The sequence below is a fragment of the Drosophila navojoa genome, chromosome 3 (assembly GCF_054131105.1).
Source record: "Drosophila navojoa isolate 15081-1374.11 chromosome 3, UAZ_NAV_1.0, whole genome shotgun sequence".
NCBI lineage: Eukaryota > Metazoa > Arthropoda > Insecta > Diptera > Drosophilidae > Drosophila > Drosophila navojoa.
Window position 1 is genome coordinate 17,033,192 of NC_142891.1, and position 24,934 is coordinate 17,058,125.

General features: G+C 45.5%; 2 protein-coding genes across 6 annotated transcripts in view; both read left to right on the forward strand.

The window, feature by feature from the left end:
- The window catches only part of dpy (fibrillin-like protein dumpy), a 112,058-nt gene extending 101,537 nt beyond the window's left edge, over positions 1-10,521 (forward strand). For 2 of the 3 annotated variants that reach the window (XM_030385153.2, XM_030385154.2), the window contains 9 exons: positions 154-822; positions 886-1,812; positions 1,936-3,618; positions 3,886-4,086; positions 4,150-4,344; positions 4,403-5,398; positions 5,460-8,684; positions 8,765-9,190; positions 9,259-10,521. In XM_030385153.2, the coding sequence (XP_030241013.2) occupies positions 154-822; positions 886-1,812; positions 1,936-3,618; positions 3,886-4,086; positions 4,150-4,344; positions 4,403-5,398; positions 5,460-8,684; positions 8,765-9,190; positions 9,259-9,500 (8,564 nt within the window). In that variant the 3' untranslated portion in view covers positions 9,501-10,521. The remainder of the gene's footprint in view (positions 1-153; positions 823-885; positions 1,813-1,935; positions 3,619-3,885; positions 4,087-4,149; positions 4,345-4,402; positions 5,399-5,459; positions 8,685-8,764; positions 9,191-9,258) is intronic. The other variant, XM_030385155.2, reaches the window with a different exon arrangement.
- A 2,129-nt stretch (positions 10,522-12,650) lies between these two features.
- Positions 12,651-24,575, forward strand: ine (solute carrier family 6 member inebriated). Of its 3 annotated transcripts, none has more exons than XM_030385156.2 (10): positions 12,651-12,931; positions 15,649-16,690; positions 16,762-17,050; positions 19,542-19,720; positions 20,480-20,614; positions 22,581-22,710; positions 22,775-22,867; positions 22,926-23,877; positions 23,931-24,107; positions 24,180-24,575. In XM_030385156.2, the coding sequence occupies exons 2-10, from the start codon at positions 16,003-16,005 to the stop codon at positions 24,450-24,452; spliced, it is 2,916 nt and encodes a 971-aa protein (XP_030241016.1). In that variant the 5' UTR covers positions 12,651-12,931; positions 15,649-16,002; the 3' UTR covers positions 24,453-24,575. The 3 variants fall into 3 exon arrangements, with proteins under 3 accessions (XP_030241016.1, XP_089114773.1, XP_089114774.1); XM_089258647.1 differs by having other exon boundaries at positions 15,726-16,690; XM_089258648.1 differs by having other exon boundaries at positions 12,651-12,920; positions 15,726-16,690.
- Positions 24,576-24,934: the final 359 nt, after the last annotated feature.

Genomic DNA, 24,934 nt, shown 5'->3' on the forward strand with positions numbered 1-24,934 from the left:
CATTGAACACTTTAACTCATAATAATTTTGTGAGACATATCTTGTTAAATAGCTAAAACGCTTTTGATTTGCTTTGTGCTTTTAGAAAATGCTTTGCTTTACTTTTGCCATCAAACACGTATGTGAGCTAATCCCAACTTTTTCCCCATTCAGCCACGCCCCCAGTTTATAAAAATCCATGTGAGCCGTCGACGTGTGGCGCCAATTCTCAGTGCCGCGAATCGCAGGGTCAAGCGATTTGCAGCTGTCTGCCTCAGTTTATTGGTACTCCACCAGCATGTCGTCCAGAGTGTGTCATCAGTGCCGAGTGTGCCGCGGATAAGGCCTGTATTAACCAGAAGTGTGAAGATCCCTGTCCTGGCGCCTGTGGCCTCAATGCACAGTGTCATGTGCGCAACCACAGTCCGCTGTGCTCCTGCCAGCCTGGCTACACAGGCGATGCCTTCGTCCGCTGTCTCCCGATACCACCACCCAGAAGGTCAGATCAACCTAAGCAACCACCTACGCCGTGTGTGCCATCGCCATGTGGACCCAATTCTCAGTGCCGCGAACAGAATGGAGGCGCCAGTTGTAGCTGCTTGCCCAACTTTATTGGCGCAGCGCCCAACTGCCGCCCCGAGTGCACCATTAATGCCGAGTGTGCCAGTAATTTGGCTTGCATCAATGAGAAATGTCGCGATCCTTGCCCTGGTGCCTGCGGCTTTGCAGCGCAGTGCAATGTAATTAATCATACGCCCACATGTTCGTGCCCTGCTGGTTATACAGGCGATCCCTTCACTAGCTGTCGTCTCTTGCCACCCACACCGCCACCGGCGCCAACAAGTATGCTCAGTCTCTTACAATTCACGGCAGTTTCCCCTAACAGTAAACCCACCTCTTTTATAGTTCCTGATGATCCGTGCAATCCCTCACCATGTGGCAGCAATGCTCAGTGTCGCAATGGTGTATGCTCATGCCTGCCCGAATATCAGGGCGATCCCTACATCGGTTGTCGTCCGGAATGCGTGCTGAACTCCGAGTGCCCCAGAAATCGTGCCTGTGTACGCAATAAGTGCATTGATCCGTGCCCTGGAACATGTGCCCAAAACGCTCTTTGCGATGCCATTAATCACATTGCCATGTGTCGCTGTCCCGAGCGTATGACTGGCAATGCGTTTATTGACTGTACCCCGGTGCGGGATGAGCCAAGTATCAATCCGTGTCAACCATCGCCATGTGGACCCAATTCACAGTGCATTGAACGGAATGGAAACGCGATCTGCTCCTGCATCACTGGATATCTGGGCCAACCTCCCAATTGCCGTTTGGAGTGCTACACCAGTTCGGACTGCTCCCAACAGCACGCGTGCATCAGCAACAAGTGCGTGGATCCCTGCCCAGGACAATGCGGCCTAAACGCAGTTTGCCAAGCTGTACAGCATCGTGCCTACTGCGAATGCATCGCTGGTTACACTGGAAACGCCTACAGGCTGTGCAATCCTATTGTTATAGAGCGCAAGCCAGAAAAGGCTCGTGATCCATGCTACCCATCGCCATGTGGACCAAATGCTCAGTGTACAAACGAGAACGGCCAAGCGCGCTGTAGCTGCCTGGCGGAGTTCCAAGGCACGCCGCCCCGTTGCCGACCCGAGTGTTCTTACAATGACGAGTGCCAGAATAATTTGGCCTGTATAGGTCAGAAGTGTCGCGATCCCTGCCCTGGAAGCTGTGGTCAAAATGCTCTCTGTCGAGTTACCCTACATACGCCCAATTGCCATTGTCCTGCCGGTATGACGGGTGATCCGTTCCGACTTTGCCAGCCAGTTCAACAACGTAAGAACCAATTGTCCAACCAAACAAGTTTGCATATTGTATATAGGCAGGGCGACCCCTTTTCACCACCCCACCCCACCCTAAATGTAGAACTAACTTATAAATTTTATATTGATTTCACAGCTGTGCCAACGCCAGTGCCTACGCCGAAGAATCCATGCCAGCCGTCGCCGTGTGGCAGCAACACCGAGTGCCGCCTGCGAGGCGAAAGCTATGTCTGTGAGTGTATACAGGAGTACATTGGCAATCCGTATGAGGGCTGTCGTCCCGAATGCGTTGGCAACTCGGAATGTCCAGCCAATCGTGCCTGCATACGCAACAAGTGTGCCGATCCCTGCCCCGGCACCTGTGGACTGGAGGCACTCTGCAACGTCAACAACCACATTCCAATCTGCTCCTGCCCGACGGGCTATACGGGCAACGCCTTTGTGCAATGCACACGACAGGTGACACCGCCGCCGCCCTCGGATCCATGCTATCCATCCCCGTGCGGCCTGAACTCGGTGTGCCGCGTGCAACGTGATCAGGCTGTTTGTGAATGTCTGCCCGGCTTCTTTGGTAACCCATTGGGCCAGGGCTGTCGACCTGAATGCACCCTCAGCTCGGATTGCGCCAAGGATCGAGCTTGTGTAAATAATAAGTGCGTCGACGCCTGCATCGGAGTGTGCGGATATGGCGCTGTCTGTCAGACCATCAATCACAGTCCGATCTGCTCCTGTCCCGACAACATGGTTGGAAATCCATTTGTGCAGTGCGAAGCGCCACGCAACGTTGACATTGATCTCTGCCAGCCATCGCCTTGTCGCAGCAACGGTATCTGCCGCGTACACAACGGTGCTGCCACTTGCAGCTATCCGGAGTGTGTGACGAACGAAGACTGCTCCCGGGATCGCGCGTGCGTCAGCCAGAAATGCCGTGATCCGTGTCAGCAGGCGTGTGGCCTCAACGCCATTTGTCGTGTTATCAATCACAAGGCCATTTGCAGTTGCCCGCCAGAGTTTTATGGCTCTCCGTATGCTCAGTGCGTGCGCCAAGTACCACAACTGGATCCTCCTAAGCCGGAGTGCACCAGCGACAGCGAGTGCACCAACGATAAGGCGTGCATCAATCAAGTCTGCCGCAATCCCTGCGAGCAATCCAATCTGTGTGCACAGCAGGCACGCTGCCACGTGCAGCTCCACCGTCCGCTCTGCGTATGCAACGAAGGCTACACTGGAAACGCACTGCAGCACTGCTATCTGCTGGGCTGTCGCTCCGACGGAGAGTGTGCACCCACCGAGGCCTGCGTCAACGAGCAGTGTGTGGATCCCTGCACCTTCACTCAGTGCGGCACTGGAGCTATCTGCCGCGCGGACTTCAATCATCGTGCCCGCTGTCACTGCCCTGACGGCTATCGCGGCAATCCTCTCCTGCGGTGCGAGCGACCCGAGTGTCGCAGCGACAATGAATGCGCCTTCCATTTGGCCTGTCGCAACGAGCGTTGCGAGGATCCCTGCAATTGCGGCATTGGCGCCCAGTGCCGCGTGGACAATCATCGTGCGCAATGCCGTTGCCCAACCGGCTACAGCGGCAATCCAGCAGTGCGCTGTGAACTGCTGCCGGTCAAGCCCGAAGGCTGCACCATGGATGCGGAATGTCCCAGCAAATTGGCCTGCTTCAATGGCGAGTGCAAGAACCCATGCGATGTAACCCATCCATGTGGAGCGAACGCCATCTGCGAGGTCGTCGACACACTGCCCCTGCGCACAATGATCTGTCGCTGTGAGCCTGGCTACGTGGGTGATGCTGACATTGGATGTCGCAAAGGTAAGTTCACAACAGACAATTCCAGAAAGGATTGTAACTCTTATTTTGCTTTATGTCGAGTTTGCTTCTATCATTGCAGCCAAAAGTAAATAAATAATCATTTATGTAAATTATGTTCAATATATGCTCCCCGTTCTATCCGTTTGCAGAGTTGCACATTGTATATTTGATATGCACTCTATAACCTCTATATAACTGCAGCACGCTCACTTGAATTCCCAGCTTAGCCAATTCGCAACTAATTTGTGTTCCTTATTTACTATATAGAACCCGTACGTGACCAAGGCTGCGTATCACATGATCAGTGCCAGGACACCGAGGCCTGCCGCCGAGGCAATTGTGTCAATCCTTGCTTGGATGCATCACCCTGTGCGCGCACTGCTGTATGCCTGGCGCAACAGCATCGAGCCATCTGCAGCTGCCCGAAGGGCACTCAAGGCGATCCATTCACCAATTGCTACCAACCACGTAAGTGACTCTTGGACCCACACAGCCTGTTGACTTTTATTAAGCTCCACTCTCTTCATGCAGCACAAATCACAGCTGGTTGCACTCACGACTCGGAATGCACGCCCACAACAGCGTGCATCAACAAACGCTGCCAGGATCCGTGTGCTGAGGCCAATCCTTGTGCTGGAAACGCCGAGTGCCGTGTGCAAAACTCGCGACCCATTTGCTACTGTCCCGCTGGTTGGGGTGGTGATCCACAAGTGCAATGCTTCAAGCGTAAGTATTTAGGAGCACTCAAATCAAATAGAAACTAATTCATGATTCGTTTTTACAGCCGAGTGCAAGATAAATGCCGATTGTCCCTATGACAAGGCCTGCCTTAATGAGAACTGCGTCAATCCGTGCACCCACGGCCAGGTGCGTTGCGGCAGCGGCGCCGAATGCCTGCCACAGAATCACCAGGCTGTCTGCCGCTGTCCCGAAGGCACCCAGGGCAGTCCCTTCATCGCTTGCATCACTGGCCACTGTCAGTACAACGAGGACTGTGCGGATAACGAAGCCTGCGATCGCTTGAATCGCATTTGCCGTCCAGTTTGCGAGCAGGACACATGTGCTGTGAATGCTCTTTGTGTGGGACGTCGTCATCAGCCACGCTGTGAGTGCCGTCCAGGCTACCAGGGTAATCCGTTCGTGTTGTGCGAACAGCCCAAACAGGATCCACAGCCGCAGTGCACCCAAGACGCCGACTGTCCATCGAAATTGGCTTGCATCAATCAGCGTTGTGCGAATCCATGTGCTACGCCGCACGTGTGCAGTCCACAGCAGAGCTGTGCCGTTCTAGACACTCTACCACTGCGCACCATGATCTGCAAGTGTCCCAGCGACACTGTCTCTGACACCTCCGGCAATTGTGTGCCCATCCAGACGGCTATCGTCTCCGGCGGATGTCAGCACAATGCAGAGTGCGCCAGCTCTGAGGTGTGTCTGCATGGCAGTTGTCTGGATGCCTGCCACCTGGAACGTTGCGGTGTGAATGCCCAGTGCAATGCACGCGATCATTATGCGCAATGCAGCTGTCCAGCTGGCTACCAGGGTAACCCACGCATCGAATGCTATACTACGGACATTGCCATACCGAAGATTCCTGGCCCCGAGTGCACACGCAATGATGATTGTCCCAGAGATAAGAACTGCCAGAACGAACGCTGTGTGAATCCATGCCAAGCTGATGCCTGCGGCCTGGGCGCCTACTGTCATGTGCAGAATCGCGCCGCCATTTGCCGTTGCCCGCCTGGTTACACGGGAGACGCACGCATTCGCTGTCTGCCACGTAAGTTAACATAGACGAAAGTCTTCAATTTCAGCTTGATCTAATTCTGACTCCATTGCAGCATCGGATGTCATCACTGTGGGCTGCAAGTCCAACACGGATTGCCCCATTGCGGAGGCCTGCATCAATGCGCAATGCATCAATCCATGCAACTGTGGGCCCAACGCCGAGTGTACTGTCAAGAATCATCATCCGATTTGCTATTGCAAGCCTGGCTTCTCAGGCAATGCCCAATTCGGCTGCGCGCCCATTGGCTGCCAGTCGGACGATGAGTGCGCCGGTGACAAGCAGTGCACGAACCATGAGTGTGTCAATCCCTGCCTGATCGCTGATCCTTGTGCTCTGAATGCTGAATGCTATGGTCGCAATCATCGCGCTAGCTGCCGTTGCCCAACTGGCCTCGAGGGAGATCCGTTTGTGCGCTGTGTGCGCCTGGAATGTCACTCGGACTACGATTGCGCCTCCAATTTGGCCTGCGTTGCCAACCAGTGCGTGAATCCTTGTGCTCAAAGCCCGTGCGCTCAGAACGCTATCTGCCAGGCTCTACAGCATCGTGCCGTCTGTCGCTGTCCCGAACAAATGCCATTGGGCAATCCCTATGCCTACTGCGAGCGTCGGCCCGTGGAGCCAGTGTGCCGCGATGACGGTGACTGCCCCAGCGGCTTGGCCTGCATCGATGCCAAGTGCAAGAATCCATGTACCGAACTGTCGCCCTGCGCTCGCAGCGCTCACTGCAGTGTGCTGGACAGCGTACCCGTGCGGACCATGGTCTGCGAGTGTCCCGAATCGCAAGTACCGGATGCCAGCGGCGAATGCCGTAAACTGGTGCTACAGAGTCCGCCAGGCTGCGAGAGTGATTCGGATTGTGGAGATCAGGAGGCATGTGTCAATCGCCAGTGCCGCAATCCCTGCAACTGTGGCTCCAACGCCGTTTGCCAGGTGCAACAACATCGCGCCGTGTGCAGCTGCCAGGATGGCTTCGAGGGCAATCCCTATGCCGTCTGTCGCTCCATTGGCTGTCGTGTCGATGGCGAATGCGACTCCGGCAAGGCCTGCATCAATGGCAACTGCATCAATCCCTGTCTGGTCAACGATCCCTGCGGCCCCAATGCCGAGTGCTACGTACAGTCGAGTCGTGCCCAGTGCCGCTGCCACAGCGGCTATCGCGGCAATCCCTACGAGCGCTGCCGAGTGATTGGCTGCACTAGCAACAATGACTGCCCCACGGACAAGACCTGCCAGAACGAGCAATGCGTAAATCCGTGCGTCTACCGCAATATCTGTGCGCCTCGCGCCGAATGTCGTCCACAGAACCATATGGCCGTTTGCCGCTGCCCATCAGATTTCATTGGCAATCCGTATGTGGACTGTCGCCCGGAGCCCCAACCTGTCTGCAAACTGGATACGGACTGTCCTGCTCGTTTGGCCTGCATCAACGAACAATGCGTCGACCCCTGCTTGGTACTGGAGCCCTGTCAACGACCCGCCCAGTGTCAGGTGACCCCAACGGCACCTGTACGCACCATGATCTGCATCTGTCCAGATGGTTATATCAGCAGTGGCAGCGGTAGCTGCAAGCCCACCACTAGCGTCGTGAAAGTAGGCGGCTGCATCTCCGACTCCGACTGTCCGGCCGACAAGTCTTGCGTGAGCGGCATTTGCCGTAATCCATGCAACTGCGGAGTGAATGCCGAGTGTCGCATCAAGGATCACAAGCCGGTGTGCACCTGTCGCCAGGGCTACGAGGGCAACCCCGAATTCGAGTGCGCCAAAATCGAATGCACCATCAATTCCGAGTGCCCGGCAACACACGCATGCCGTAATCAGCTCTGCATACCCGCCTGCCAGGGCGAGCAATGCGGACCCAATGCCGAATGCCTGGCCATAAATCATCGGGCCGTGTGTGAGTGTGCTCCTGGACATGGCGGAAATGCGCGCCTGGGCTGTACACCGCTTGGCTGCCGCAACGACGACGAGTGCCCATCCGACAAGGCCTGCGTCAATGGCAAGTGCACCAATCCATGCGAGACCACTGCCATTTGCGCCAACGACGAGCTCTGCAAGGTTTACCAGCATAAGCCCCAATGCGCCTGCCCGCCCGGCACTGTGCCCGGTCGCAATGGCTGCGAGCAGGAACGAGTCGTGCCCATTTGTACCAGCGATGGCGACTGCCCAACTCAGCGCGCCTGTCTGCGAGGCGAATGTGTGAATCCCTGCAATGCGACGCAGCCGTGCGGCGTGAACGCCGAATGCCGCGTCCTGGACACGCTGCCTGTGCGCACCATGATCTGTGAATGCCTCGAGGGCTACACGGGCAATGCAGCCGTGCAGTGCGACAAGCGCTCGCTGTGCGTCATCGAGAAGGGCTTTGTGCGCGATGTCGATGGCCAGTGCGTGTGCCCACCTGGCAGCGCTCTCGACATCTACGAGTACTGCACACCGTGCCTGGTGGAACAAGGCTATCGCATCGATGAAAGCGGCCATTGCGTGTGCGCCCTGGAGCGCGGCATGGTAATCGATGAACGAGGTCGCTGCACATGTCCCATTGACCTGGGCTATCGTCTGACACCACTGGGTGAATGCGTGCCCGTTGAGCAGCCCGAATGCGTCACCAATGAACAATGCGCGGACAATCGCTTCTGCAATCCGGAGACAAAGACCTGCGAGGATCCCTGCCTGACCAAGACGTGTGGTGTGAATGCCTTCTGTAATGCTGTGAATCATCGTGCCCAGTGCCAGTGCATCACCGGCTACACGGGCAATCCCGAGCTGCACTGCAATCACACCAACTTCCGTACGGACTTCCCACGCCCCGACATGGTTGTCAGCTGCTTGGCTGATGGAGTACAAGTGGAGATCCATATAACCGAGCCCGGTTTCAACGGCGTACTGTATGTGAAGGGACACAGCAAGGATGAGGAATGCCGTCGTGTTGTCAATTTGGCTGGTGAAACGGTGCCACGTACCGAACTCTTCCGCGTACACTTTGGCAGCTGCGGCATGCAAGCCGTTAAGGATGTGGCCAGCTTTGTCCTGGTCATACAGAAGCATCCCAAACTGGTGACATACAAGGCGCAGGCCTACAACATCAAGTGCGTCTACCAGACCGGCGAGAAGAACGTGACGCTAGGCTTCAACGTATCCATGCTGACAACAGCCGGCACAATCGCCAATACTGGACCACCGCCGATCTGCCAAATGAGAATAATTACCAATGAAGGCGAGGAAATCAATTCCGCAGAGATTGGCGACAATCTACGCTTGCAAGTGGACGTTGAGCCAGCCAGTAAGTAGCTAAATCTTTACTCTACTTTACTCTAAGATCCAAAAACTCATTTCTTTCTCTTTTGTGCTCTGCTCATATAGCTATCTATGGTGGCTTCGCGCGCTCCTGCATAGCCAAGACAATGGAGGATAATGTACAGAACGAGTACCTAGTAACGGATGAGAATGGCTGTGCCACTGACACAAGCATCTTCGGCAACTGGGAATACAATCCGGATACCAACAGTCTGCTGGCCAGCTTCAATGCTTTCAAATTCCCCTCCAGCGACAACATACGCTTCCAGTGCAACATACGCGTTTGCTTCGGCAAATGCCAGCCGGTCAACTGCGGCGGCTACAATGCCTTTGGACGCAGACGTCGCTCCATTGCGGACAACTCAAGCGATACAACGGCGATTGCCACAAGCACTGGCGTGGAGGGTCAGCTGCGTGAGGAGATTACCATTTCATCCAATGCCATATTGACATTCGAGAAACGCAGCGGTCCAGGCCTGAATGATGCCAACAGTGAGTAACCCTACTTACCTAATTATTCACGGTTTCTAACACCATACTCTCTGTTTATTTCAATGCAGTCAAACCTGCGGCTCAGCGTGTTGAGGATATTTGCGTGTCCATGGTGGGCTTGATCATAGCCTTGGTTATCACGGCACTGCTGGCGCTTGTCGCCGTCGCCGTGGCCGTCTCCTGCTGGCTAATGGCCTACAGAAGAAGACCCAAGACGTTGGCACCCTTGCCACATCCACCAGAGTTCCCCAATCCGCTGTTCGCCAACCCGGACGCTGCGCCCGAACCAACACCGGACTATATCTCCTAAACTGTAAAGTAACTAAACACAGATAGAGCAACAAGAAAAACCCCTAGCTATAATTTTAGTTTGTAACACAAATATTTGAGATGCTCGTGCAAAAAGCTAGAAACGAAATTAAATTTCGCGCAACAAATGCAATGAAATGACAGAAAGGAAAAGCAAAAGTACAGTTGTGAGCAGAAAATGTAGTCGTCGGCGTTTATGAAACACTGACGAAAATAACAAAACGAAACATTAAAAGAAATTGTAAAAAGCAAAACGACATGAAAGAAATGCCACAAAGCGCATTGCAAACATTTATTTAATAACTTAAGAAAATAATTTTATTATTTTGTATTAACATTTTAGTATTCTTCCTTACTAATATGAGAATTTTGCGTAGTTGCCAAACAATAGAAATTTTTGAAAGGCCACCATAGAATTTTCAATGAACGAAACTGCCAAACGTGAAACAGAAACAATGCAATAATGCAGAGGGAATATTTAGATTTTAAAGTGCAGCTACAAACGAATTCTCGTCCTCTAACGACAACTTCTTCATTAGTCGAGTATAATTACATAATGATATTTTGTTATATACATATATATATAACTAAAGATTTCCTATAAATGTTTAGGGTGTGGGTAGTAGCAATGACACTTTGTATTATAGCACAAAATACACACACAAATATACGCGCACACACACACACACAAAAACCCCACTACTATTTCGAGTGTTATTTAGGACTTCAGCTCGCCTTTAAAATTGAAAACTGCCTTACCTTTCCAACACACACACACACGCACGAAACGAGCAATGCACCCATAAGAATACTCTTTAGCAGTACGTAAACTTGAAAGGGAACAGCGTATAGCCGCAGCAGATATAAATATAAACACAAGACAATATCTCAACGATTGTCTTACCTAGTTTATAGAGAGGATCGAAAGTCTTACACACACACACACACACAGAGAGAGATAGATCACAAATAAAATCATGCTCAAGGTTAGAAGCTGCTCCTCAAAAATAAAATAAACATTATATAAATGTGAAATAAAAAAGAAACTGCCACTGAGGCGTTCACAGCGCACAAAAGATTAATGAATAGGAGAAGAAAAGTATATAAGGTTTGTTTTAATTTTAAATGCAAAACAACGACTAATGGAGGATTTGAACTATGACTATAACTCTACTTACTAAATACTACTACAACTATTATGATTAACCAATTATTTTTGTAGTTTTTTAGTCAATTAATATTAAATTGTTGTGATTGTTTTAAAATGCAAATGAAATACTTCCACTAACTAACTAAATAGTACAGCAAGTACTTAAAAAAAAAAAGGCAACGAATCGGTGAGTTTTCTTCCCCCGCAGCCAGCCAAGCGCAGAGCGCAGCTGTTAACGCGCTTGAAGCTATGCAGCGAAATTTTCGCTTCTCGCGCCTGTTCACAGTGCGTTGCTGTTGCTTGGGGGCATGCGGGCAATCGCCGCTATATTTTAATTATTCAAAATGAGGTTTTTAATTAATATTATTAAACATAAACAAAATGTATAGTCACTACTTTAAGCCGAACACTTTTTTTTCATAGTGGAAATACCATGAAAACTCGCGCACACACACACACACACCCACACACTGACAGACAGAAAGAGACCAATTGTAAATAATACAACAACACAGGCAAACGAAACAAAAAATCGATGATATTTTTAGTAGCGCATATTTTGTGTATAGGTTTCTAAACATTCTGCAATAGTAATATGCCAGGAACGAAATAAAATTATTTTCTGATTTCAAGTAAAGCAAGACATATTTAAAGCTCTGACAACATTTTGCTCACAATTAACATGAAAACTCTTATTTTTTCTTTAAAAACAAATGCCGTTTAACAAAACTTCCGCAATATCAACTAGAATTAAGTTGAACAAACTTTTTGCACTGGCAGCAAATATTAATAAAGAAAAACTAAAAAAAAAAACTTGTAAAAAGAAAACAATAGTTAAATTGTAATTATAATAATAAAAAAAAAAACATAATTGTAATCGCTTATTGTAAACTAATAAATATTAAATGAATATAAATAAAGTAAATAAATATTGTTTTTCTGATGTAGTTTAAGCTGAGAAAATCATATATGAATACATAAGCATTAATATTCATCGTTCTCCATACAGTTGAACGTTACTACCTAGAGCTTTTTTAATACAATTACAGCGCGACTCTTCCATATAATCAATTTAAAGTTCTCTATGGAATATCCAATGATTTTCACTATTCAAATCAAGCGACACCAGTTTAGTCAGTCACTCAGTTCATCATTATTCGTATTCGAATCTTACAAAATCCAGTTTCGTTCGTGAATCTGGTGATATGATTAACATTTATACATTTATTACTATTATATTATTTGATAATCAAATAAAAAATATCTTCTCATATTGCGGCTTGCCTTGACATACGCCGTTGCAAATCGATGCCCCGTCATTATTATTAATCAGCTTATCACAGCGTCTGTTAGCGACAGACAGTGATAAAAAATGCAATTATCTAAAGCTGATCGCAAAAAGTAAGCTAGAATGAAACAAGAATCAATTTTGGTTGTTTGAAATTATAGCTTCTTCTTCGTTGTCGCATGATAAAAAAAAAAAAATTATGAAACCATTTGGAGGATAAGCCGCATATTAGCTGCATTTGAGTTGAGTTTAAGTGATACCCTGTTGAGCATGGCTAAAGGGGTGTATTAAGAGTGTCAGAATTATGTGATACGAATAAGCTATAATAATTGGTCTACTGATATTTTGATATAGTAAGTTGAATAAGCTTCAAATTAAATAAGAAGCCTATGTTTTGAGGTAGCCTAAAATGAATTACTTTACACGAAAACTATTGCCTCCAGAGTATATCGCAGTCTATCATAGCAAGCGCCTCTGTTTATTGTGATTGCTGTGGCCTACTATCAGATGCCGCGCCGGAAAGCATAAACGAGCGTACGACAAAAACCAAAACCGAAAACCGCAAATGCTCGCCCGCTTGCTCACGGCGCCGGGGTGAGCGAACGAGAGAGTAAAGCGGACGAGCTGACGAGCGGACAAGCGGGCAAATGGACGATCGGCTGAGCGTGAACCGTGAGCCGTGAGCCGCGGGCCGTGAGTCGCTGGCGTCCAAGCCCAAGTGTAAACGATATTCGCGAACGTGGATCAGTTGACATTTGACAGCGCGCGTGTTTGCACGTTTTTAACGGCGGCTCGACGGGCGCATAGTATATGGCGGCATTATAGTTCGACGATTGGATAGACGTGGCGAGGTGACGCGTCGCCGTCGTACATAAATCGTGAATGCGAGCAACGTTTGGCACACAAATGCGTGTTTCAAGAACTGTTTAAAACTGCTTAAATTCCAATTGGGGCACCGGCATCGCGTATACGCAGCGTTATCTGCGCGTTGCGGGTAATTGATTATAACAATATCGTGCCAAGTGCTGATTATGTTATTAAGATTATGAATTATGATTAAAATTGAAATAGAGCTGGTCGGGCCTATTGTAGTGCCCACTAATACAGCATGAATGAAATTTGAGTGGAGTCAATTACAAATAAAATAAAATATGAGACAAAAAATCACTGCAAAGCGTTTACTAAATTACCATACAACAGCAACAGATGAAATTTATTTTAATAATATTGGCGTTTATTATTGACGTATGTTATTTTTGCTGTTTTGTTTATGAAAGTTTTGCTTATGACTCGGGCTAAACCAATGCCAAAAAGTGAAAAAAAAAATGTATAAATATTTTACTTTATTGTTACTTTTATTGCTGATAAACAACAACAGCAGTGTAGAAAACACACAAAACTTATTTATAGGAAATCACTTTACGTTGTTTGATGGAAAATCTATAATATATTTTTCAAAGTTTTTTTTCTCCTTGAGTATTTGCCATTTACATATATACTCTGGTTTCATTAACACGACAGTTGTGTGCTTAAATTTAACTATTTAATATTTGAATATAGATTGAAATCTATTTAAGTATATCGGGAGCCGAACATAAATGCAATCATTAGCCGTTGATGATTACCTCAATATTTTTATTATTTATAGATAAAAATACAAATTGAATCAGATAACAAATTAGACAGCAGAATTGTAGGCAGAAAAGCGCATTTCCTACATTTATTTCTTATCTTAGCGTGAGAGAATATCAAATTTATTATGAGGCCTCTAAACGATCGTGCTCGACTAGCAGATACCTTGAAGATCGTGATTTATTTCCAACAGATTTGTTTCCCATTTTGGAATGGCTTTTTGAGAGGGAGATCAAGAGAGTATATTTTAGACATTGTTTTTGCTCTACACCAATTTTTTTTAAGGCATTTCAAGCATGCCAAAATAGCTGTAGTAGGAGAATAAATAAAACGAATTTATGGAAAGGGAAAAGGCTATAAATTATTGTTAAATAAACTAGCTTTGGCTAAGTTTGCAAACTTGTAAAATTTCTAGTTAATAAATCGAATAGCCTCCTTTTACCGATTAGGTCAATGCTCCAAAATATAATAAAAATTGAGCGTAGGCAAACCTATGCAGCCTTGTTTAAATGGATTCAAGAGACTACTTTTAAAATAATTCATCACCAAATAATTATAAAGATGCGAGTAGTTAAAAAAAATAGTTTTAAGCAAATTTGAGAGCTCAACTCATGCATAGAGCATTACTGAGCTGCGCTCATAAAAATGTGTATGAATAAAATTTACATATCACATGGTCGGGCATTGGGGCTGTTCTATTACAACGAAGCCCCATAAAGTGACATGTGCAATGCATACGAGTTGTCTGTTGTCTATAGCAGCAATAGTAGTAGTTGTAGTAGTAGCAGCAGTTATATACCGCTATAAGATGCGTAATTAATAATTCTGAACCCATTTCAATGACCTTTGCGCCCGCTCAAAGAGTCAGTGGAGCATAGCGCCATACGCATTGATCATCGCATGGATTATGACGTGCGGCTGGAATTTATCAGCGAGGGGAGGGGGCCCTTAACCAGAAAGCAAACACTAGACAATCGTATTCCCGAATGCATTGCAGAGGGGGTGGGGGTGACCTTTATCACAGCTCGATAAGATACAGTTATGCAAGTGAAGTGCGAGCTTTGTTGGCGATCTGAAGTGTGAGAGCCACTCTGTCAGTCAGTCAGTCAGATAGGAGTGTTTATCTCCATGTCACAATGATAAAATATAAAAGAAAACAAAACTGGCACAAGATACACTGCACATGTGTTTGTTTATTTATATAAATATTCAAAAGTAAATATCATGAAAACATTTTGCTTAATTGCTCAGATGACAAAAGGAAAAAGGTGATGCGCATGATTAATTATGAGTGTAAAATTTTGCAGGTGTTTCGCAAATTAGGAAATAAACATAAAGTTTAGAAAATATATGAATACAAATATACTATTTCAAAGCTTACCCAAAAAGGTATGATAATCTAACATATTTCATGGCCTAAAAACTACGAATTTGTATTGCTATAAAAGTTTGAAAGTTATTCTATTCAACCGCATTTGTTATATACATAAAAGTTACGTTTTTATTGTTTTTTTGAGAAATATTTATATATATATTTTTTTTGTCATAAATAATCAAACAAAAATTTTCTTAACTGCTTTCTCGACTAATTTTTATGTACATGTTTTTAATTTTTCTTATTATTCTACATCTATTATTTTTCGAATTTTATATTAGCAGCTCAAAGTATTTGAAAGGCTGAAGGCAGGGGGAGCCCCTCAAATTGAAAAATATTCAAAATGTTTTCATTCAACAAATAATTTGTTGTGGGCATAGATAATCTACAATAATTTATCTATTAAAAATAAAATTAATTGTAATAGACTTTATTACTTTTCTCAAAGCTGGGAAAATGGAAGTTACTTAAATACAACATGACATTAATTAAGATTTCGAATATGAGAGGATATATGTATATATATCTGAGCTTATCTCGCTGAATTCCATATTTAAAGAATGCTGTATGGAGTAAATAATATCTAATTCTAAGCTTAAAATCCCATTAAAGCTGATTATGTAAAGCATAGAAGAATGAAATTAAGCAAAGAGAAATCGCATCTCTTGGTTTTCTCTTTATTTTATTGTATTGTGATTTAAAAGCTTTGGGGCACACGCACAGAGCCAGACACAAATACAGCGACAATAAGCATAGTAATAATGGCATTGTGTTGTTCAAGGTTTTAATGTGATTTAAAAATATGACAACCGCAACAACAACAACAACAACAACAACAACAACAACGAGCTTTATCAACAACAAGTTGTGCGGCACCAGCTACAAATTATGAGCATTAAAATGATAAATAGGCACATGAAAGCATCAGCCACAGCAGCCCGAACAAACAAGTGCAAGCCAGAAGCAACATAGGAGAAACATGATTTTATGATCCGAAAGAACAACAACAACAACAACAGTAAGAGAAACAGCAACAGCAGCAAGAACCATTTGCCAAAATGGCAGATCAAGATGCAGGCAGCGCCCCGAAGGGCGATCGCCAGACTTTGGCTAAGACAGCCTCCTCGCCCACTGCCCTGAACCTCGTAACCAAACGCAACCCGCCCACAGCGCTGGCGCCGATGCGGCTCAGCCAACTGTCGGACAGCGGCGCCGAGAGCTGCGGAGATGGAGACGAGCAGACGCGGCTCATACGCGGCCCGTCCGTGCGAGCACCCAAGTACATCATTATACCAGCCACGCCCGGGACGCCGGTCAGCTCCACTGCGGGGGCGCCGCACTTGCCGTTTCGACAGACCAACTCCACGACATCGCTGGTGGCCATGTCGGCGGCCATGCACAAGCAGCCGCTACGCCAAGCCTCAGTCAAGTCGCGGCCCAGCTCGGATGTGATTCAGCCGGCACAGCTGCAGCAGCAAATGCAACTGCAGCAGCAGCAGCAGCAGCAGCCAACGACATCCACATCAACGGTTACCTTTACCATAGATGACTATGACACGGCAGCTGCGCCCGCTGCCGGCGCACCACCCATTCCAGTGGTACAGTATACGCCCGCAACACTAACCAGCACCACCACCACCACAATGGCCGGCCTGGATGGACTGGCGGTCACAGCTCAGCCGCTCAGCTACGATGTGCGCTCGCGCTTGGGCAGCCACCACAGCAGCATGCGGTCTGTTGTATCAGGTGAGTTGAGACTTGAGGATCGCCCATCGAGGACGCGTAGTGTTACATTTGTTTGCATGCCACGCCCATAGCCTACCTGCCTGGCCTCAGCGACAGCAGCTGCAATCTCGCCAGCAGCTCGGCCGCAACTGGCGGACTGCAGCCGCCCAATCCGCTCTACATGCAGCCGCAGTCCTCGCTCAGCGGCAGTTCCTATCACTTCCACGAGCTGGCCGGCAATCAGATCTACTCGGACGTCACATCGGTGCGCTCGCTGGCCTCCATTGGCATTGGCTCCACAGATGGACGCAAGCTGGTCATACGTCGTGTGCCAACCACAGCGAATGAGCTCTTCGATATGGTCAATCCACAGACGCCGCCGTAAGTTGAAACGAGATAAGTGTGAATAGAGGAGCGAGTATGAATTCAGGATATCTAATGAGAATAGAGAAGTGGTAAGAAAGCTGTCAAAATTCTGTCTATTGATAAACCAATGAAGGATATATATATATATCCCTATATAGCTAAGTCATCTACTTTGGCAAGCTAAATCGATTTGTTGTACCCAAGAAAGGAAAGGAAAAACAAATCGATTTTCAAAGGGAATTTCATTCGTATACTACGTCCCTCCGAATTATGCTACTTATTCCTCAGATTCCATGTCGTTGAACTGTTCTGATCTCTGTGTACAGCGAATCATGTCGTTAACAGTTCTCTGAGCATTCCATAGTCTTACTAATTCAATTTAATTCAAGTTTAACTAGATTGCACGACATTAAGCAGAGTCCATCCTTTACTCGAGCTGTCCCATCGTCAAGACAGATTTATGCTAGCATTTCAATATACATATTTAACCAACAATTGCTCCATTCTCTTTATTTAAGTGATCGCTCAAGTCAGATTTGATCTCTTTTCACATTATATATAATCATATAGACAGCATACATTAGCGATTCAAAAACGCGCCCCTTGTCAAGCCAATTGACGGCCGCATAAAACACTTAAAATTCATTGCAAATTTTGGCACCATTTCACACCGAAGCATAAAAAGCAAATGTTATCATGCCTAAGCACACACACACACAGACACACATACGCATACACGCATACACGCACAGTGTTAGTAAATAATGGAATTTTAACACCATCTATGCGTGGGGAGCACATGATGCCTTTGGCACGAAACGTGAACATCGCTGGGAGGGATCGCAGCTATTTTTAAAGTAAATGTTCCTTAACGCGATCAATAGATCTACATAAGTAGCAAAGTATAACTGTTGACTCGATCAATTTACATGTAGATCGGATCACAAATAGTTCGATTCGCAAGATTAGCCCCAAGCTGACAGCGAGAGGCGCCATTCAGTTAGTTAGTTGGCAACCCACGATCGGTGCAGTTGTTCCACAGCTGCCTCATCGCATCGAATCCTGCGCGAAGTGTTGAAAAAATCAAGAATTCCAATCTACATGGATAACGTTTATCTAGTGTAAATTATTATCTCACATATATCCTGAGAGATTCAAGTTACTTCAACGCTTCAACGATGCCCCATCGCAACGATCTGGATGCGCAGTCATCCAAGCACTCGGAGCAGTCCTTTTTCCGCTACAATCGCGTGGCCAAAGTGTAAGACCCTCAGCGCCTAGCTCTTATGTAACATACGTGACGTGAATCGTGCCATTTGATGTTCGACCAAGTGCTTAATGGCTTTCGATTCGCATTTATATGGCCCATTATGATTGAATTGTGTTTGCTTTGCTCATTAGCGAATCGCCGCTGATTGAATATTAACGTGTATTTAATGGATAAGTGGCCTGCTCAAGCTCGACCCGAGACTATATAATTTATACAATTTATTTATATTCTCTGTGTGCATAATGTATATCAGGCGGCACGTGTCAAAGACCGTTTTTATTTTCTTTTACTCTTTTCTTGATAACGTTCGATTCCTGTATTTATTTATGGGATCAGTTTGAATGAATCTGAATCTGTTGTAAATAAAATTGACATAAAATATGGAACTGCTGTCCATTTGAAATGGAATGGATTGATTGGGTTTCGGCAGAAACGTGACAAGTTCAGATACAAACGAAAACCTGGTCGCCGTCTGGGCAGAATGTCAAAAAACCGATTCACTGATTCAAATTGAAGATATAGAATTGGCTGGACTTGGCAGTTGAAGCCAAATTTATCTCTGTGTCTTTAGGGAAAGTTATTTGACGAGTTTGTAGAGCTTGCCAATGATTGGCATTGAAATTTCATTTTAATAGATGACTCGATAGTAACATGCATGATAAGTCATTGAAAAGGGGAATTAATATACGTCAAGAATGACATGCTTTATTAAGTATATCCAAGATTTATTATCGTGGTATTACTATTTATTGTATTTAAAATGAAAAGTTTCACTCAATATTTGAAGATCACAAATTGTTTTCATTTTTTCAATTTGCACTAGCAAACGACTTAACGTTCCCCCCATATATGTATGTATGAACAAACACACCCCCTAATCTCTGATCATGCAACAACAATGCACTGGCATTTGGCACCTCGTAGAGAGCTATTGTTGCATTTGGCATGTGATTACTACAATTAAACCATTTGACACACCAGAAATGCTAGCTGTGGGGTCGTGTGGTTGGTGTCGCGTCGATGGTCATGTAATCAGTGCAATTGTCTGGGCTCCGGGTGCCACACACAATGCCGCATTACAGAGGGCGAGTGTTGACAGCAATTAGATGCGCCTGGGTGGCCAGCATGCAAATGACTAGGAAAAGCGAACAATCATATATAGATAGATAGATACGCCTAATTTATGCCCATGCCTGCCTGTTCGACAATAATCGAGCGTATTCCCTGCATTCACAGGCCGCTCGGCATCGATGACGATGACAGCTTCATGGACATGTCGGACGAGGCGGCCCATTTGAAGCCGCGCCAACAGCACTGGGCCAACAAAATGCAGTTTGTCTTGGCCTGCATTGGCTACTCGGTGGGTCTGGGCAATGTCTGGCGATTTCCGTACATGTGCTACAAAAGTGGAGGCGGTAAGTGTAACACACATAAAGGAGGTTTCGCTATACTTCATTTATAAAATGATTTTTATTTTATTTAATTATTTATTGTGTGTACTGTAGTTCCATTTATTGACATAAAAAAATGCATTTGCCAACATTTAGAACTCAATATTATAATTCACACTAAATAATAAGCTTAAAGAAACGGAAACAAGTGGGGCATACGAAAAGTTTCGGCATATACTTTGATTCCATGTGACATTTTTGGAGGCATTTTGTTTGTATTTATTTTTTTTTTTTTTTTAGAATTTCGCGCTTTATGCGACATTTCCGCTGGAAACGCAACAAAGTCATAAATTAAAATTTGTTTAAGCTCAGCGCAAAATTATGAAAGTCCGACGACAAAATAAAGCGGTCACTGTCATCTGTACATCTCTGTGGAGCACCGCCTCCCTCCATGGCAGCCCCCTTGCACTACCAAGGCACGCAAGCCACTTGGCGGGGGCTACGTCCATCTTCATTTACACGCTCTCACTCTCAGAAGCCAGAGGCCCCATTTACATTTCTCAACCGCATTATACACACACACACACACACACACAGATACAGAGATATGTATAATGAGGCAAGCGACATTTGACAACTGGATAAAATGATACACATTATATAGACTCATATGTAGCTGTTTATTTGTTTTTTACATTTGCAATTGTTGATCTCAAATATTTATAATTAATTTAATTTGCTTACTTAGCTGTTCTCGTTTCTCTATGCTATTTGTAATTGCAGGCGTGTTTCTAGTACCTTATTGCATAATACTCTTCATATGCAGCATACCGCTGCTGTTTATGGAGCTATCTGTGGGCCAATACACGGGCCGAGGTCCCATCGGTGCGCTGGGTCAGCTCTGTCCCCTATTTAAGGGTAAGTCTCGTAATCTCTTGTCTGCCAAATTATCGCTGCTTTTAAGATATCTACTTGAAATTTAACTTTAATATACAAACGAAATTTGTAAAGATAATGACACTAACGATGATTGTACTTATCGTATAGAATTTGTTTGATTCATCGATAAGATAAGTATGTATTCTATATAAGTTTGTCTGACAAAATAATTGGAACTGCTATATCGATGCAACATGCGGCGTATGAGTAATATCCCTCTCGCGCTCTCTCTCTCTCTCTCTCTCTCTCTGTCTTTCATTTATTCTCTCTTCTTAAAAATTTACAAATCCGTTTAAGATTTCGTGAACAGCTCGCTCCCTGTCATATATCATAGAATTGAGACTCATTGCGTCATTTCGCTGAGATATTTACACGCTTTATAGGTCAGTGCGAATGCGTCACGCTGCCGCGCTTGGAGTAACTAAATTTAGAAATGTTCTTTCCGCCTAGTTAATTAGCAAACAAAAAAAAGGCATTCACAAAAATATGAATACAAGATAGTACAATGGAGCGAAAACAAAACTCCAAATGAGATTTGCCTATGTGTCCATGACAACGCAAATATGGGCGCCGCCTGGTAAAGTTCATTATCAATGTCAGAATACATGCAGTTAGAGCTATACAAATAGTTGGCCAACAGCGCGTTGAGCTTACAAATTACAAAACAGCCGAAAACTGATGCTGAAAAACATGTGCAAAGATACCCTGTACTTTTGCGGATGGAAGTGCTGAGATTTTTGGACAAAATATACAGATGTTTTGTTGAATGTTGAAAATACTGTTATATGATTTATAAAGAGTAAACTATCATCAGCTACTTATTATATATACCTATATGTTTTTTCTTTTAAATTAAATTATAGAAAATAATATTCTTGTCCCAATGTTAGCAGTTTTAGAGTTCTGAATTTATTGTCCTATAACAAATTAGTTTTTATGATACGTACTAGAAAAGTTAAGTAGCTTGCAAAATTGATCTAAAAACACACACTTTAATAAATTTGTTGAGTCGTAAGCTCCTATTTATAAGCGGACGTATACCTTGTTCCCGACTATTTAGTTTCATTGTTAGCAATTCAAATATAAATATTACTTGAGTACAAGCGATCTCTACATCCCCTACAATATGCCTTGTCTAAACATTATAAATAATTGTTCTGCTTAGCCTTGCTCGGCTTGCAGTGAAACTGAAGCACTTGCGTTCTCCATTTGCTGTAACAGCTGAAATTCACATTCGACTGAGCCGAGACACTTGCTAATTAGTTAGTATCATTGTATGGGGCTGGCGTGAAAAGGCAAAGTGTAACTTGAAACTGAAACGGAAATGTTTTGAGCGATATACGTACGCGTCTTGCAAGCGTTTGTGAGATGCCGCACCACCCGCACCACACCGTACACTCGCTCCGCAAACCAAAAGCAGTCAAAGGCCACACACACTCATAAATCTCAACAAACAGCATTATTTTGATATATTTGCAAAGCTCTTGTTTACAATATTTTGCCAATAGAACAGCCTTGGCACGCCCACACTGGAGCTCGCCCACGCCCACTGTCAAACGTCAAACCTGCAACCAGATGCGAGCTAATAAATATTAATAGACATGTCTAAGCCAACAAACTGGCAACAAATGGCTTTAATTGGCTGCAGCGGCACGCGGCCAATTACAATTATGCAGATGAGTCCAAGTCTAGACAAGTGATTCAAGTGAACTGGTCTGAATTTCAACTACAATCCAAAATGTAACTCTCCATGCGTGCTGCAGTCTGAAATCCTTAGCTTACAGCGAAATAGATTTGCAGAAAAGCAAATACAAATTATATATCACATTCGATTCCACAGTCTGTGCTCCCATTCAAGAAGTTGAGCATTGACAGATCGAGCACAATCTAAACCCAACAGGTATACCTAAACATATAATTAAGACATCAATATGATTCTTTGCAGGTGCCGGTCTGGCCAGCGTAGTTGTCTCGTTTCTCATGTCCACCTACTATAGCGTCATAATAGGTTATTCAATTTATTACTTTTTCACATCGTTCAAAACGGAAATGCCGTGGATTGACTGCAACAACAGGTGAGTGGGCGTGGCACTGTACGAAAGTGTATGCTAAATAAACATAATAATCCCTGCATTCAAGATGGAACACTCCCGACTGCTGGGTGCCACAGCGCAAGGAGCTGAATACCACTGCGCCGGACACTTCTCGCACGCCCTCCGAGGAGTTCTTTGAGTATGTAACACGAGTAGAGCCGAAGAGTACTTTTATAATGATAATATTTCGCATGCAGAAATAAAGTGCTGCAGATTAGCGCCGGGCTGGAGTACCCGGGCATGATGCGCTGGGAGCTGTTCGCCTGCCTCGTGTGTGCCTGGCTGATGGTCTACTTTGCCACGTGGAAGTCAATCAAATCGTCGGCCAAGGTGCGCTATTTCACGGCCACGTTTCCCTTCGTGCTCATCATTATTCTCATGTTCCGGGCGATCACGCTCGAGGGCGCGGCCGAGGGCCTGCGCTTCTTCTTCCGGCCCAACTGGTCGGAGCTGAAGAACGCGAATGTGTGGATCAATGCGGCCTCGCAGAACTTCAACTCGCTGGGCATCACGTTCGGATCGATGATCTCGTTCGCCAGCTACAACAAGTACAACAATAACATACTGCGAGACACGATTTCGGTGAGCCTGGTCAATATGGGGACCAGCCTATTGGTGGGCATATTTGCCTTCTCCACGCTGGGCAACCTCGCGCTGGAACAGAACACGAATGTGCGCGATGTGATTGGCGATGGACCGGGCATGATATTCGTGGTCTATCCCCAGGCAATGGCCAAGATGCCATATGCCCAGCTGTGGGCAGTTATGTTCTTCTTCATGCTGCTGTGTCTGGGCCTCAATTCACAGTTTGCCATAGTCGAAGTGGTGGTCACATCCATACAGGACGGCTTCCCGCGGTGGATCAAACGGCATCTGGGCTACCACGAGATTGTGGTGCTCTTTGTCTGCGTCATCGCGTGCCTGTTTGGACTGCCGAACATCATCCAGGGCGGCATCTACTACTTCCAGCTAATGGATCACTATGCTGCCTCCGTGACGATTATGTTTCTGGCCTTCTGCCAGATGATTGCCATAGCCTGGTTCTACGGCACCGGGCGACTCTCGAAGAATGTTAAACAGATGACGGGAAAGGCGCCGTCGTTCTATTTAAAGTCCTGTTGGCTGGTACTGGGACCCTGTTTGCTATTTGTGAGTGCCAAATGGGATTTGCAAAGAAACTATTCTGATTCGGTGTATTCCAGGCTATTTGGATACTGAGCTTGATCAACTATAAGGAGCCCACGTATCACAATGGACGCTACACCTATCCAGACTGGGCCTACGGCATTGGCTGGATGTTCGCCTCCCTATCCCTGGTCTGCATACCAGGCTATGCTATCATCAACTTCATGCGCAGCAGCGGCGACACCTTCTGGGAGGTGAGAAATTGCCATTGATTTATATAATTTTATTAAATTGTAATCTATTTAACAACATTTTAATATTCACAGCGCATTAAAATTACACTGCGTCCCAATATTTACGAGTGCAAGATCTGTGGGGAGCACCACTGCGAACACGACTATCCGGAGCAGGAGCAGTATATGCTGGCGCAGGAGCTGGGCAACGTTTACAAGCCAACTATAAAGCCGAGCCAGAAGACAGCTTACAATGCCATGCATGCATCCCATACAGAGCCACACGGCGTTCACACTGAGTACACGTACCAGTCGAATGAGGAGCAAGCGACGCAGCCAGCGACAGATGAGCACAGTGTGAAGTAGACTTTGGCCTAGCCGAAAGCGTCCTGTTTCCTGTTCAATTGCTAACACCTTCTCTGAGTATTTTTAATACATAAATTGTTTTAATTTGCAAGCAATAAACACAATAATATTTAATTTAAATAATACAGCTTGTTTCTTGTTTTTTAAGAAAATAATATGTTTAATAACAATATGTAGTTAGGGAAATATATATGCTATACATCAGGCTTTACTTGTTTTTAGACATTAAAGAATGCGTCTTATAGAATGTATATACAAAGCTTACATTACTTTTTGAAAATCTTTGAGACTAAAGTTTGTTGATCTTAAGAAAAATTAATACTAAACAATTACATTTGACGAATTCAAGATCGAACTCTTTATCTTTATCGCCTAAAATCGTAGCTCTTATATACATAACGACTCTTAAAACTATTTGCAGTCACACGAATGCACAGACGTTTAGTAAAGTATTCCTATTTTTGATCATTGGGCTCAGGCTC